Here is a 15,009-nt window from a genome sequence, read left to right as displayed (position 1 = left end):
GATCAGAGGAGCAAAAAGGGAGCATTGGGAATCAGAAAATACTTGTCGGAGATCTCAGAGAAGGAGGAGCTCAGGAAAGTGACCCTATAAAATGTTGTGAGTTCCTGGGCTCACCACTATGCTGAGGATGCATGGATCTGACCTTAATGTGGACCAGAGACTTTGAGATCTGAACTGCGGGAGAGACCACCACCCAAGGTCCGAGACTGGCCACATCGGACAAATTTAAATAGCACCGTAGATTTCTCATCAGAAACCATGAGGGCCTTCTGGTAGTGATAGGATATGTTTTAAATGTTGAAAGAAAAGAACTTTTAGCTTGGAATTCTACATCTGATTAAAACATCCTTCAGGAATGAAGGTAAATGAGGACCTTCTCAAATGAACGAAAATTAAGAAAGCTTCTTATCAGGAGACCTGCTCTGAAAGAATTGCCGAAGGAAGGTTTTTTTTGACGGAAAAATGATACCAGATGGAAACTTGGGATATGAGATCTAAAGGAAGGGTAACAGAAATAGTCAATATCGGCCTAAATGTAATAGATGGGCTGACATTTGGAAAAAAAGAAAAAAGCCATAATCCTATCTGATTCGGTGTGTCTAGATCTGATTGTGTATTAGATAACCACGGCGAGGGTAAAGGGAACCATAAGGAGTAAATTTCCACGTGCCACTTGGAACGGTAAAATATTCTAAGTAGCTCTGGAAAGATGTTCTTATATTATAATCCCTAGAGTAATTGCTAAAAAAAAAAAAATACAAAGAAATACAGTAAATAAAAATAAAATAAGTTAAAAAGGAATAACCCCAAAAGAAGGCAGGAAGGGAGAAACAGGAACAACCCCCCCCCCAAAAAAAAATGTTGAACAAACAGAAAGTGAAAAAACAGAAAACAGATGGTAAAATGGCATACCTAAATCCAAACATATAAATAATTACATGTATTGGCATGAACATGCCAATTAAAGGACAGAGATCTTCATAATGGATTTTTTTTTTTTTTTTTTTTTTTGCTTTTTAGGGCCACATACAGGGCATATGGAGGTTCCCAGGCTAGAGGCCAAATCAAAGCTGCAGCTGCCGGCTGACGCCACAGCCACCGCAACACAGGATTGGAGATGCATCCTCAACCCACACCACACAGCAACACCTGATCCTTACCCCTCTGAGCGAGGCCAGGGGTGAAACCTGCAACCTCATGGTTACTAGTTGGATTCATTTCTGCTGCGCCACAACAGGAACTCTGGATTTTTTTAAATGACATAACTGTTATGCTGTCCACAAGACGTTCTCTTCATACATGATGACATAGATAAGTTAAAAATAAAACTATGGAAAATGATATACCACATAAATTGATTAAAAGAAAGTCAGGCTGGCTGAATAAAATGTACTTCATCCCAAAGAAAATTATCAGGAATAAAGAGTGACATTACATAATCATGAAGAATCAATTCATTAACTATACATAACAATTCTAAAGGTATATACACCTAATAACAGAGCTTTGTAATACATAAAGTACAAGCTAAAGAACTGTGACAGGTATTTAATATGCCTGTCTCCATAACAGAACTAGTAGATAGAAATTTAGCAAGGGTATAGAAGAAAAAAGACTATCAGCCAACAAAATCTGCTTGCTATTTGTAGAACACTCCACCCAATGGTAACAGAATCCACATTATTTTCAAGTACATATTGAACATTCACTAAGATAAATCAAATCCTGCTTCACAAAACAAATGCAAGAAAGTCTAAATGAACAGAAATCAGCCGGGGAAAAAATACATAGCACTTTTTTCACAATTCATTTCTGAGTAATCCAAGGGTCAAAAAGGAAGTCTCAAGAATATTATAAAATATTTTGGATGTAGCAAAAGTCAAATTATATCATAATAGGTGGGTTGCCTCTAAAGCAGTGCTAAAAGTGAAAGCTATAGCATTATATGCTCATGGTAGAAAAGAGAAAAGGCCTTAAATAAACAACTTGTTTCCTCCATAAGATATTAGAAACAAAAGGGCAAAATAAACTCAAAAGAAGAAGAGGGAGCTCCTGTCGTGGCTCAGCAGTAATGAACCCAACTAGTGACCATGAGGACGCAGGTTCAATCCCTGGCCTAGCTAAGAGGGTTAAAGATCCAGCATTGCTGTGAGTTGTGGTGTAGGTCACAGATGAGGCTCAGCTCTGGTGTTGCTGTGGCTGTGGTGTAGGCCAGAAGCTGTAGCTCTGATTTCGACTTCTAGCCTAGGAACTTCTGTATGCTGTGGGTGTGGCCCTAAAAAAAAAGGACCAAAATAAAACAAGAATGAAAGTTATAAGAGCAGTGAAAACAAAAATAATAAAAGTGAATGAACTCAAAAGGTGATTAAAAAAATTGATAAAATTGGTAAGCCTATTGCATGAATGACAAAAAAAAAAAAAAGACATGAATTACCAACATCAGGAATTTTAAAGAGGAAATATTACTACACACCCTTCAGACATTAAAAGGGCCATACAAGACTTCTATGAACAACTGCACCTGCATGAATTCAACAACTTAGTTGAGAGGAACAAATTGCTTAAAAACTGTAAGCTAGCAAAACTTTTACAAGATGAAATAGAAAACCTAAAATGTCCTACAGCCAATGAGTAAATTGAACTTATAGCTTTATTTTTAATTTTTTTATTATAGTTGATTTACAATGTTCTGTCAATTTCTGCTGTCCAGCAAAGTGACCCAGTCATGCATATATATATACACTTTCTTTTTCTCATATTATCCTCCATCATGTTGTATCACAAGTGACTAGATAAAGTTCCCTGTGCTATACAGCAGGATCTCCACTAGATTGTGTTTGCTTATCCACTTAAAATGCGATAGTTTGCATCTACTAACTCCAAATTCCCAGTCCCTCCCACTCACTCCTCCTTAGCAACCACAAGTCTGTTCTCCATGTCCATGAGTTTGCTTTTTTTTCTGTAGATAGATTCATTTGTGCCATATATTAGATTTCAGATACAAGTGATGTCATATGGCATTTGTCTTTCTCTTTCTGACTTCACTTGGTATGAGAGTCTAGTTCCATCCATGTTGCTATAAATGGCATTATTTTGTTCTTTTTATGGCTGAGTAGTATTCCATTGTGTATATACACCACATCTTCTTAATCCATTCATCTGTCAATGGACATTTAGGTTGTTTCCTTATCTTGGCTATTATGAATAGTGCTGCAGTGAACATAGGGATGTATCTTTTTCAATGAAAGTTTTGTCCAGATATATGCCCAGGAGTGGGATTGCTGGGTCATATGCTAATTCTATATTTAGTTTTTTGAGGTACCTCCATACTGTTTTCCATAGTGGTTGTACCAATTTGCAATGCCACCAACAGCATAGGAGGGTTTCCTTTTCTCCACATCCTCTCCAGAATTTGTTATTTGCAGACTTATTAATGATGGCCATTCTGACAGGCGTGAGGTGGTACCTCATTGTAGTTTTGATTTGCATATCTCTGATAGTTAGTGATGTTGAACATTTTTTCATGTGCCTGTGTGCTATCTCTATATCTTCTTTGAAGAGATGTCTGTTCAGGTCTTCTGCCCACTTTTCAGCTGGGTTATTGGGTTTTTTTGCTGTTGAGTTGTGTAAGTTGTTTGAATATTTTAGAGATTGAGCCCTTGTCAGTTGCATCATTTGAAACTATTTTCTCCTATGCCATAGTTTGTCTTTTTGTGTTTTTATGGCTTCCTTTACTGTGCAAAAGCTTCTAGGTTTGATTAGGTCCCATTGGTTTATTTTTGTCTTTGTTTCTGTTGCCTTCAAAACTGTCCAAAGAAAACGTTTATATGGTTGATGTCAGAGAATCAACCTAGGTTACCTATGTTCTCTTCAAGGAGTTTTATGATACGTTGTGTTATGTTTAACTCCGTAAGCCATTTTGAGTTTATTTTTGTGCGTGGTATGAGGGTGTGTTCTAGTTTCATTGATTTACATGCAGCTGTCCAGTTTTCCCAGCATTACTTGCTAAAGAGACTATCTTTTTCACGTTTTACATTCTTGCCTCCCTTGTTGAAGATTAATTGACTGTGGATGTCTGGGTTTATTTCTGGGTTCTCTATTCTGTTCCATTGGTCTGTGTGTCTGTTTTGTATCACTTCCACACTATCTTTATTACTGTAGCTTCATAATATTGTCTGAATTCTGGAGGAATTATGCCTCCTGCTTATTTTTTTTCCCCCCTCAGGATTGCTTTGGTGATTCTGGGTCTTTTATGGTTCCATATAAATTTTTGAATTGTTTGTTCTAGCTGAACCTGTCATTTTAAAATCTTTTGAAAAATAAACTTCCAGACCCAGATGGTTCCACTTATGAATTCTGTCAATCATTCAAAGAAGAAATATCATCAGTTTTGCACAGTCTCCGCCAGAAATTTGAAGAGGAGGAAGTACTTCTCAACTTATTTTGTGAGACCAGCATTACTTCGAAAAAGACAGTACAAGAAAACTATGGACCAGTATTCTTCACGAACATAAATGCAGAAATTCTCCAACCAAACATTAGCAAATCACATCCACCTGTCTATCCAACTATCTGTATATCTATGTATAAAATACATCATGACCGAGTGGAATTTTTTCTAGGGAATATGAAGCTATTCAATATTTGAAAACCAATCAGTATAACCCACCACATTTGAAGGCTATGGAAGAAAAACCAAAACCACATGATCCTATTAACTGATGCAGAAAAGGAATTTGACAAAATTCAACTTCTATTTATGATATAAACTCTAAGCAAACTGGAAATAGGAGGGAATTTCCTATTTATGCATTTATATAAAAGGCATAAGGGTATTTATTAAAACCATGCTAATATACTTAAAGGCAAAAGACTGAATGTTTTCTTCCTAAAAATGGTAAACAAGGTAAAGATATCTGCTCTCATGACTCCTATTCAATATCATACTGTGATTTCTAGCCAGAGTAATGAGCCAATAAAAACCAAGGCATATTGATTGGAAAAAAGAAATAACACTTGCCTTATTCACACATGACATGATTGTCTATATAGAACGTCCCTAGGACATAACCAGAAATATTAAAAAAAACCTCCTATATCTAATAAATGAATCTAGCAGAGTCACAGGATGTAATGTCAAAACATAAAAATCAATCATCTTTCTATAGGTTAGCAGTGAAAGCTCTTAGAAACTGATATTAAAAACATAATACAGGAATTCCCATTGTGGCTCACGGGGTTAAGAACCAGACTAGTATCCATGAGGATGCAGATTCAATCCCTAGCCTCATTCAGTGGGTTAAAAGATCCAGCATTGCTGCAAGCTGTGGTGTAGGTCGCAGACATGGCTGGGACCTGGCATTGCCGTGGCTGTGGTATAGGCCAGCAGCTGTAGCTCTGATTCAACATTTAGCCTGGGAACCTCTATATGTTGTGGGTGTGGCCCTAAAAAGACAAAAAAATGTATAATCAATCCCCCCAAGTGTAATACTTAGGTATAAATCTAAGAAAACATATATGAAGTATGTATGTGAAAACTGCAAAATGCTCATAACAAATAAGACTTCAATAAATGGCCAGACATTGTGTTTATGGATTGGCAGACTCAACAGAGAAAAGGTATCTGTTTTCCCCAGATTGGCCTTTGCTTTGATTTAGAGCAGTTACAATCAAAATCCAAGCAGCAATTTTTTAGATAAGACAAGTTGCTTGTGAAATGAAATAGAAAAGACATAGGCACTAGGATGGTCAAAATAATTTTGAAAAAGAAGAATAAAGTTGGCAGAATCACATTTTTAATTTTAAGACTTACTATAAAACTACAGTGGATGTCCCGTCATGGTGCAGCAAAACAAAACCAACTAGGAACCATGAGGTTGTGGGTTTGATCCCTGGCCTCGCTTAGTGGGTTAAGGATCCGGCATTGCCGTGGGCTGTGGTGTAGGTTGCAGATGTGGCTCAGATCTGGCGTTGCGGTGGCTCTGGTGTGGGCCAGTGGCTACAGCTCCAATTAGACACCTAACCTGGGAACCTCCATATGCCACGGGTGCGGCCCTAAAACAGGACAAAAGACGAAAAAAATAAATAAATAAAACTACAGTAATCAAAACTGTGGTATTGGTGAAAAGAAAACTCCATAGATACGTGGAACAGAATAGAAAATAGAGAACCCAGAAAATGAATCACATAAATTGGGCCAATTGATTTTTTACAAAGGTGCAAAGGTAATTGAGTGTAGAAATGTCTTTTCCAAAAGGTGGAGCTAGAAAAATTGGACAACCACATGCAAACAAACTTTAGCCTTACACTGTTTTAAAAAAATAACTCAAAATGGGTCATAAATCTAAATGTAAAGTTGTGTAAAACTCTTAGAAAAAAACACAAGAGAAAATCTTCATGGCCTGAGGGTAGGCAAAGGGTTCCTAGCTCTGACATCAAAGCATAATCCATAAAAGGAAAAAAAACATGGTTAACTTGAGCTTCATCAAAATTAAAAACTTTTACTCTGTGATAAAAAGACACTATTAAGAGAATGAAAAGGCAAGCTGCCAAAATAATAACAGTCACATATCTAACAGAGGGCTTGTATCAGAACATATAATGAACTCTCAACCCAATAGTAAGGAAACAAACAACCCAATTTAAATATGGCAGAAGACATAAACGGATGCTTCACCAAAGAGGATATACAGATGGCAGAAAGTACATGGAAAGATGTTCAACGTCATTAGCCATTGGAAAAATGCACATGAAAGCCCAATGAGATAGTACTGCACATCTCTTAGATGAGCTTAAAGAAAAAGACCTGACAACACCAACTCCCCTGGAGGATGTGGAACATCTGGATCACTCCTGCATTGCTAGCAAGTGGTAAAATGGTACAGCCACTTGGGAAAACAGTTTGATGATTTCTTAGAAAATTAAACATACACTTTCCATATGATCCAGCCATCCTACCCCGGGGTTACTTACTTCAGAGAGCTGGCAACTTAAGTTCACCCAGAAACCGATACACAAATATTTACGGCAGCTCTATTCATCACGACCCCAAATGGAAAACAACCCGAATTTCCTTCAGCAGGTGAAGGGATAAACCAACTGTTCATCCATGCAATAGAAAGCTACTCAGCGATAAGGGGAAGGTATTTGTAGATGCAGCAACTTGGATGAACCTCAAAGGCAGCACACTAGGCAGAAGCCCGCTCAAAAGGTTACGTGCTATATGGTTATATTTATAGCACATTCTTGAAAGGAGAAGAAAGTGATGGAGAGAATAGGCGTTTCCAGGGGTTACAGATGTGGAGAGAATGAGGGACCTGGGAGGAGGCTGGTCTGCCTCTTTGCTATGGTGATGGTTATTTGAATCTATGTGCCCTAAAATTTGTAGAACTGCACCTAAAAGATAAAAGCCAAGTTTACTTTATGTTCATTTTAAGAGTTAAAAAAAACATTGCCAAGATCAGAGAAGGGATCGTGGCGATTTCGGCTTTGACTCTTCACCCTTCTACCTGGAACACACACATGCCATTTTTAACCTCCGTTTCCTTGGCCAAGATAAGTCCAAAGGCCTTAAGTTGCAGGAGGCAGGGAAATGCAACCCTGCTCTGTCAAAAAGAAACCAACGACCGACCACAGGTGACCCCAGCAGTGGGAAAGGCTGCTTCTTGCAGGAGCTGGAGCTGAGATTGCTCCTGAATACCTGGACTGTCATCCTGTTAGCATGCAACACCGTTTTTTCTGCAGTGTGTTTAGTTTCTGCTGTAAGTTCAAGCAGCTAGAATTTGTCACCCTCAGTTCATGGTCCCAGAACATGTATGTAGCTCCACACAGATCCAGTCAGGGTGGTTTTGGAGGATCTATAGAAGGAGGCAGGAGAGTACAGTGCTTCACAGTGTGGGCACCTGAGCCAGCTGGCTCCACCACTTCTTAATTCTGCAACATCAGTGAATTATATAACCTCTCAGTGCCTCAGCTTCACCTGTGTGTGGGAATGATAACAGTACCTACCTTAAAGGGCCATTGTGAAGATTAAAGGAATGAATACATGCAAAGTACTTAAAATAGCGCTATTACATAGTAAGTGCCCAGCAAGTGCTACCACTGTAACCACTGTCCCATGAGGGACACCAAAGAAGATAGCCTGGGGTTCTTGGAGCCCAGCATTCCAAATCAAAGGGTGAGACTTATATCAAAGTATATTTAAAATACAACCCTTCCTTTTTCCTTCGACCTCCTCTCTTCCTCTCTTTCTCTTAAACTCAATAAAAAGAAGACAGACAACACAATAGAAAAATGGGCAGAAGATTTGAACAGACACTTCACAAAAGAAGATATACGAGGAGTTCCCATCGTGGCTTAGCGGAAACGAATCTGACTAGTATCCATGAGGATGCAGGTTCAGACCCCAGCCTCGCTCAGTGGGTTAAGGATCCAGCATTGCCGTGAGCTGTGGTGTAGGTCGCAGATGTGGCTCAGATCTGGTGTTGCTGTGGCTGTGATGCAGGCCAGCAGCCACAGCTCTGATTGGACCCCTAGCCTGGGAACCTCCATATGCCACAGGTGTGGCCCTAAAAAGACACACACACACACACACAGAAGATATACAGAAGAGCATTAACCATTTGAAAGATGCTTGACATCACTAATCATCAGAAAAAATGCCAATTAAAACTGCAAGGAGTTGAAACCACCATGGCCAAAGTCAAAAAAAAGGCTGACAATGCCAAGTGTTGGCAAGGACATGGAGTAACAGGAACTGTCATACATTGCAGGTAGAAATTCAAAAACAGGACAGCTGCTTTGTATGACTGTGTGGTAGTTATCTTTCTCGGTTAAAACATATGCTTATCATATGACCCAGCAATTTCATACGTACGTATTTACCCAGGAGAAATGTATGCCTGGGTTTACACAAAAACGTGGAAATGAATATAAAAGCAGCAGCATCCTTTTTTTTTAACTTTAAAAATTTTTTTATAAATTCCTAAAGGTTGCTTTCCATGTACAGTTACTACAAGGTATTGGCTGTATTCCCCAGATTGTACAAACAGTGGCATTATTCTTAAAACCCCCAAACTGGAAACAACCTAATGGAATACTAGTCAGCTGTCAAAAGGAATGAAATATTAAAATATGCAAAAATATGAATGAATCACAAAAACTTTATGCTCAATGAAGGTCAGAGACTCTGTGTTGTCTGATTTCATTTATACAAAATTCTAGAAAAGGCAAAACTACAGTGACAGCAGATGAGTGGTTTCCCAGGGCTGTGGCCCTGGGGAGATCAGTAGCAAAGATGCAGGAGAAAACCTTTCAGGATGAAGGAACTGTTTTACCTCTGAGTTTTGGTGGTGGTTCCACAATTACCAACATTCATCAAACTACACACGTAAAATGGGTGGGTTTTATTGAGCATAAATAATGCCTTCAAGGAAAAAACAAACCTGAAGTCTGTTTGTTTCAATCTGTTTTCCCAGTGCCTTACACGTAGTGGTCCTGGAGCCTGCTGAGCAAACCTCCTCATTGGAAATAAGGTCATTCAAGGCTTTTTTTTTTTTTTCTTTATTGCCTCTGAGCTGTGGCTCTGGCTGACACTGACCGATTTCCAGCCGGCACCATAGTGAGTCCCGGGCGGAGGCTGACAGAAACAAGCTTGTGTTCCTGTCACTAATGATATAAGCCTTCATCATCGTCTCTGCCAGGCTGTGTTCGCTGTCATCACATCCATTGAAGAAAAGAACAGAGTCATAATGAGCTGGGTGTTATCGGCTCACAAATAATTTATAATGGGCAAACTAGGACAGGAATGGAGCTTTTTTGGGGCTAAGGAGGTTGCATGTCACTCTTCAAATCTAGGCCAAAAAATTATTTATAATGCATAGATAGTCTCTCGCAACATTAAAAAGATGCCTTTCTTCACTCCCCTGTGTTTGAACACTGTGCTTTTTACCCTGGACTCGCCAAAAGGCACCTTGGCATCTTACTGCTACACCTGCAGTCCATCTGTGATGGTGAGACAGCAGATGTGAGGATAGTTACTCGGCTCCAGATAAGGCTGTTGCAGAAAGTCCTTGAGAGTTTTGGGTCCTCCCCAGAATCCAGGGAGAGGTAGGAGGGAGGGAAGAGTTAGGAAAAGGAAAAGACCCTGAGGTAAGAATGGCAGCCATGAACTTTGAGCGATCCTTGAAGAATGGCTTCAAGTGTTAGTGAGGAAGCAGCCCACACTGAGATGCAATCAGCAAATGGTGGCTTGTGAATGGGTGGGTTGAAATAAAGACAGGTTGGAGTTCCCGCTGTGGCACAGAGGGTCAATGACCTGGATTGTCTCCATGGTCTTGCTGCTTCCACCCCCGACCCGGCACAGTGGGTTAAGGATCTGGTGCTCAGCTGTGGCGTAGGTTGTAATCCCTGGCCTGGCAACTTCCATGTGCTGTGGGTACAGCCAAAAAAAAAAAAAAAAAAAAAAAAGGAAGTTGTATGTAATTAAGTAGCAATAACAGAATGCTTATGGCCATCCTGGGGCCAGAAAAAGGATATTTGGGATGTGTGCCTGTGTTTCCAAGAGCTGGCTGGGGAGCAGAACGTGTATGGATTATGACACCTGGGGGTATGGGTACCTACTCCAAGGGAGATGAATCCCTCTGAGGGGAACCCGCCAAGTTGTCACAAGCCATCAGCGTCCTGTCCTGACCATATATTGGCCAGTGGCCTCCTGGTGGGTGAGTAGCTGTCCTGGGCACCTGGTTCCCAGGCCCCAGGGTGTCAGGACGAGCAGATAGAGCAAGTGTGATGGACCCCCCAGCTGGGAGGACTTTCTGGAACAAGTCCATCTGGGGTGAATTGGGGAGGGGTGGCTCAGCATCCCCAGCCTTTGGCCAGCTTTGCCTAAGATGGCTGTGGAGGAGGGGCTGGGCCTGTGGAGCTGAAAGCCAGCCCCTGGCCTGTGGTGTGTCACTCAGGGCCATGGCCTCTGGGCCGCCTGCTTCCCAGCCTTCCTCAGGGGGAGGGGCCTCCTTGTCCAGGTGAGCAGCCCCTGTAACCACACTTACCTAGCCAAGTTCCCGGGATCCTCAGGTGCCTCAGAGCCTCAACATCTCAGGGAGATCCCCTCCCCCAAACTGAGCAGCTCCACTTGGATCTCGTCTGTAGGCATGAGGTTTAGTGTGTCGTTTTAAAAAATAAACTTTTCTTTTTTTTTTTTTGCCTTTTCTAGGGCCGCTTCCACAGCATATGGAGGTTCCCAGGCTAGGGGGTCTAATCGGAGCTGTAGCTGCGGGCCTCTGCCACAACCACAGGAAGGTGAGATCCGAGCCGCATCTGCCACCTACACCACCGCTCACGGCAACACTGGATCCTTAACCCACTGAGCAAGGCCAGGGATCGAACCCGCAACCTCATGGTTCCTAGTCGGATTCGTTAACCACTGAGCCATGACAGGAACTGGCACAACATTGTATATCAACTCTGGTTTTAAGAAGCCTGAAATAAACTGCTTTTAGAGCAATTTTAAGTTCACAGTAAAATTGGGTGGAAGGTACAGAGATTTTCCATATGCCGTGTGCTTATACAAATAAGCCTCCTATATCAACATGTCCCCCCCCAACACACACAGTGGCACATTTGCTGCAACTGATGAACCTACAGTGACACATCATTAGCCCCCAAAGCCCGTATTCCCCTTTAGGGTTCACTGTCAGGGGTGTCCATTCTCTGGGGTGGAGCAGGTGCATGCCCCACGTCCACATGGGAGCATCATACAGCGGTTTCACAGCCCTGAAATCCTCTGTGCTCCAGTGTTCATCTCTCCCCATCTCAACCCCTGGCAGCCACTGACTTTTTTATCTTCTCCATGGTTTTGTCTTTTCCAGAATGTCATAGAGCTGGAGTCCTAGACCCTGGAGCCTTTTTACATTGGCTCTTTCCCTTAGTAATATGCATTTAAGTTTCCTCCTTCCTTTTTTTAAAAGGGCTCCGCCACATGTAGCAGCTTGACGGTCATGTGGGTTCCTGCTGCATTGGCTCAGGACCATTTGTGGCCTGTAGGTGGTTTTGTGGGGTGTGTCTGGACTTCCCAACAGGCTGACAGGCCCTGGGGTAGTAGCCAGACATACACCCTGGGTGGCACTGGCTCTCTGCTGGACACTCCCGCCCCTGGCTTTGCCCTTGTGACTTGGCCCTAGCGGCTGGGGGCTCTGGCGTGGAGAGCAAGCAGTAAGAGTAAACCTCTGGGCTGTTTATCTTAGCAAACAAGAGGGTCTTTTGCTCTCTGAAGGTTAGAACTCTGTGGAGTCAGTGAACAACGCCAAGCCATGGACCTGATCTATAAGCTTTTTGCATCTGTGTCAGGATTGAACTATGAATACCATCTCTCCTTGTGGCCAAGAGTCTAGCATAATGTTAACCTGTCCCCATCAATCAGCTCGGAAACGTGGCCAAGGCTCCTTTCCCTGAAAAGTTTTGATAAGAAGATCCCAACAGAACACACTCTGACTGAAAGTACCGCCATTCCATAATAAAGCCTTTAGCAAGTGGAATGTTCCAGTAACTGTGCCTTTTTTTAAAATTTTATTTTATTTTTATTTTTAAACAGAGCTTCTCGAAACAAGTCTGAGAAGAAGCGTCGGGACCAGTTCAATGTTCTTATCAAAGAGCTCAGCTCCATGCTCCCTGGCAACACGCGGAAAATGGACAAAACCACCGTGCTGGAAAAGGTCATTGGATTTCTGCAGAAACACAATGGTAAAAGTTACACTTCACTCTGCTTTTCTTTTTTTTTTCCCCCTCTCATTTTTTACTTTTTTTCTGAAAGTATAGTTGATTTACAGTGTTGTGTCGATTTCTGCTGTGTAACATAGTGACCCATTCATACCTACACATGTGTTACTTTTCTCATATGATCTTCCATCATGGTGCATCCCAAGAGATTGGACACAGTTCCCCATGCTGTACAGCAGGACCTCAATGCTTATCCATTCTAAATGTAATAGTTTGCATCTATTAACCCCAAATTCCCAGTCCTTTCCAATACCCCCCCCCCTTTTATTCCACTCCTGCTGTGTTCATTTGCTATGACTCCATCAAGTTGGTCTTCCTGCTTGGTTCTTGCTACCCAGCAAAGCCCACACAGTTTCCTCTTTCCAAGAAATTCTGCCCTCTCTAAAATCCCATCTCCATAACTGTGTTGCTGTGGCTCTGGCGTAGGCCAGTGGCTGCAGCTCCGATTGGACCCCTAGCCTGGGAACCTCCATATGCTGTGGGAGTGGCCCTGGAAAAGGCAAAAAGACAAAAAATGAAATGAAATGAAATGAAATAATAAAATCCCATCTCCAGCAGATTTGAGACAGGACACTTACCTGTGTCACATTGCTTTATCAGCCATCGAGGGAATCCAGAGCAGACTCATCGGTAACACCCGCCCAAGTAGGGTGGCTAATATTAACAGTGGGAGCATCTTGATTAAAAAGGTCAGGACAAGCCTTTCCATTCAGCCTTGCAGAGGTGTGATGCCCAGTATTCATTTTTCACTGGATTAGACTGTACCAGTTTCTCCATCCATCTCTGCCACCTCCCCTAAATGCTTTGCCCTTCTGAGCTACGCCATGGGGGAAAAAAATCAAACATAATTAATTTACTTAGTGGCAAATCCATTTTTTAATTGGGATTAACTCATATACCATAAAATTTACTACTTCATAGTTCTGTGGCTCTTAGTACATTTACAGGGTTGTGCAACCATCAACACTGTCTACTTTTATCATTCCAAGAAGAAACTCTGTACGCATTAGCAGTCACTTCCCATTTGCACCCTCCCTCCAAATCCTGGCAACCACTAATCTGTTTGCTGTCTGTAGATTTCCCAATTCTGGGTCTCTCATACCAATGGAATCATGCAACATGTGGTCTTTTGTTTCTGGCTTCTCTCACTTAGCATCCCTGTTTTAGCAAGTATCTAGATTCCATTTCATTTTATGACCCAATGATATTCTATTGGATATACCACTTCTTTTATCTATTTACCAGTTGATAGATATTTGGGCATTTTCATTTTTTGGCTATTAAGCAGTGCTGCTGTGAACATTCACATACAAGTTTTTGAGTGGATATATGTTTACAGTTCTCTTGAGTATTTACATAGGAGTGGAATTGCTGGGTCAAATGGTAACTCTGTGTTTAAATGTTTGAGGAACTGCCGTACTGTTCCATAGTACTTTCACCATTTTATGTTCTCAGCAGCAATGTGTGAAGATTCCAATTTCTCCACATCCTCATGCACACTTATTATTGTCTGTGTGTGTGTGTGTTTGTGTCTGTGTGTGTATTATAACTTTCTTTGTTGGCAAGAAGTGATTTCACGTAGTTTTGATTGCATTTCCCTACTGTCTAATGATGTTGAGCATTTTTATGGGCTTATTGGCCATTTGTATATCTTTTTTAGAGCATGTCTATTCAAATTCTTTGCACATTTTTAATTTCACTATTTGTTTTTGCTCTTGCATTTTAAGAGCTTCGTACATTTTGGATACTAGACCCTTATCAGATATATAATTTGTAAATATATTCCCCATTCTGTGAGTTGTCTTTTCACTTTCTTCTTGATGTCCTTTAATACACAAAACTTCCATGTGTGATGAAATTCATTTTATCTTTCTTCTGGTGGTGATGGCTTCTTATGCTTTAGGTATCATATCTGTGAATGTATTGTCTATGAAGGTGATAAAGATTTATATATGTATTTTCTTCTGAGAGTTTTATCATTTTAAGCTATAGTTTAAGTGTTTTTAGATATAAGCTGTAGGTTGAACATTTAAGTATTTGACCCTTTTTGAGTTAATGTTTTGTATATGGAGTGAGGTAAGGGGTCAAAATTTTATTTATTTATTTATTTATTTAGGGCTTTCGTCCTTTTAGGGCCGCACATGTGGCATATGGAGGTTCCAGGCTAGGGGTCTAATTGGAGCTGTTGCTGCCGGTCTACACCACAGCCACAGCAATGCCAGATCTGAGCCGTGT

At 41.0% G+C, this 15,009-nt stretch overlaps 1 protein-coding gene across 4 annotated transcripts in view; it reads left to right on the top strand.

Moving 5' to 3' along the window:
- NPAS2 (neuronal PAS domain protein 2) overlaps window positions 1–15,009 on the top strand; it is a 189,325-nt gene that overhangs the window by 98,468 nt on the left and 75,848 nt on the right. For all 4 annotated transcript variants that reach the window (XM_047781420.1, XM_047781417.1, XM_047781418.1 and 1 more), the window contains exon 3: window positions 12,590–12,738. In XM_047781420.1, coding sequence (XP_047637376.1) covers window positions 12,590–12,738 — 149 coding nt within the window. The remainder of the gene's footprint in view (window positions 1–12,589; window positions 12,739–15,009) is intronic.

The sequence above is a fragment of the Phacochoerus africanus genome, chromosome 5 (assembly GCF_016906955.1).
Source record: "Phacochoerus africanus isolate WHEZ1 chromosome 5, ROS_Pafr_v1, whole genome shotgun sequence".
NCBI lineage: Eukaryota > Metazoa > Chordata > Mammalia > Artiodactyla > Suidae > Phacochoerus > Phacochoerus africanus.
Note: the sequence above shows the minus strand (reverse complement) of the source record. Positions and strands in the feature narration are given on the sequence as shown.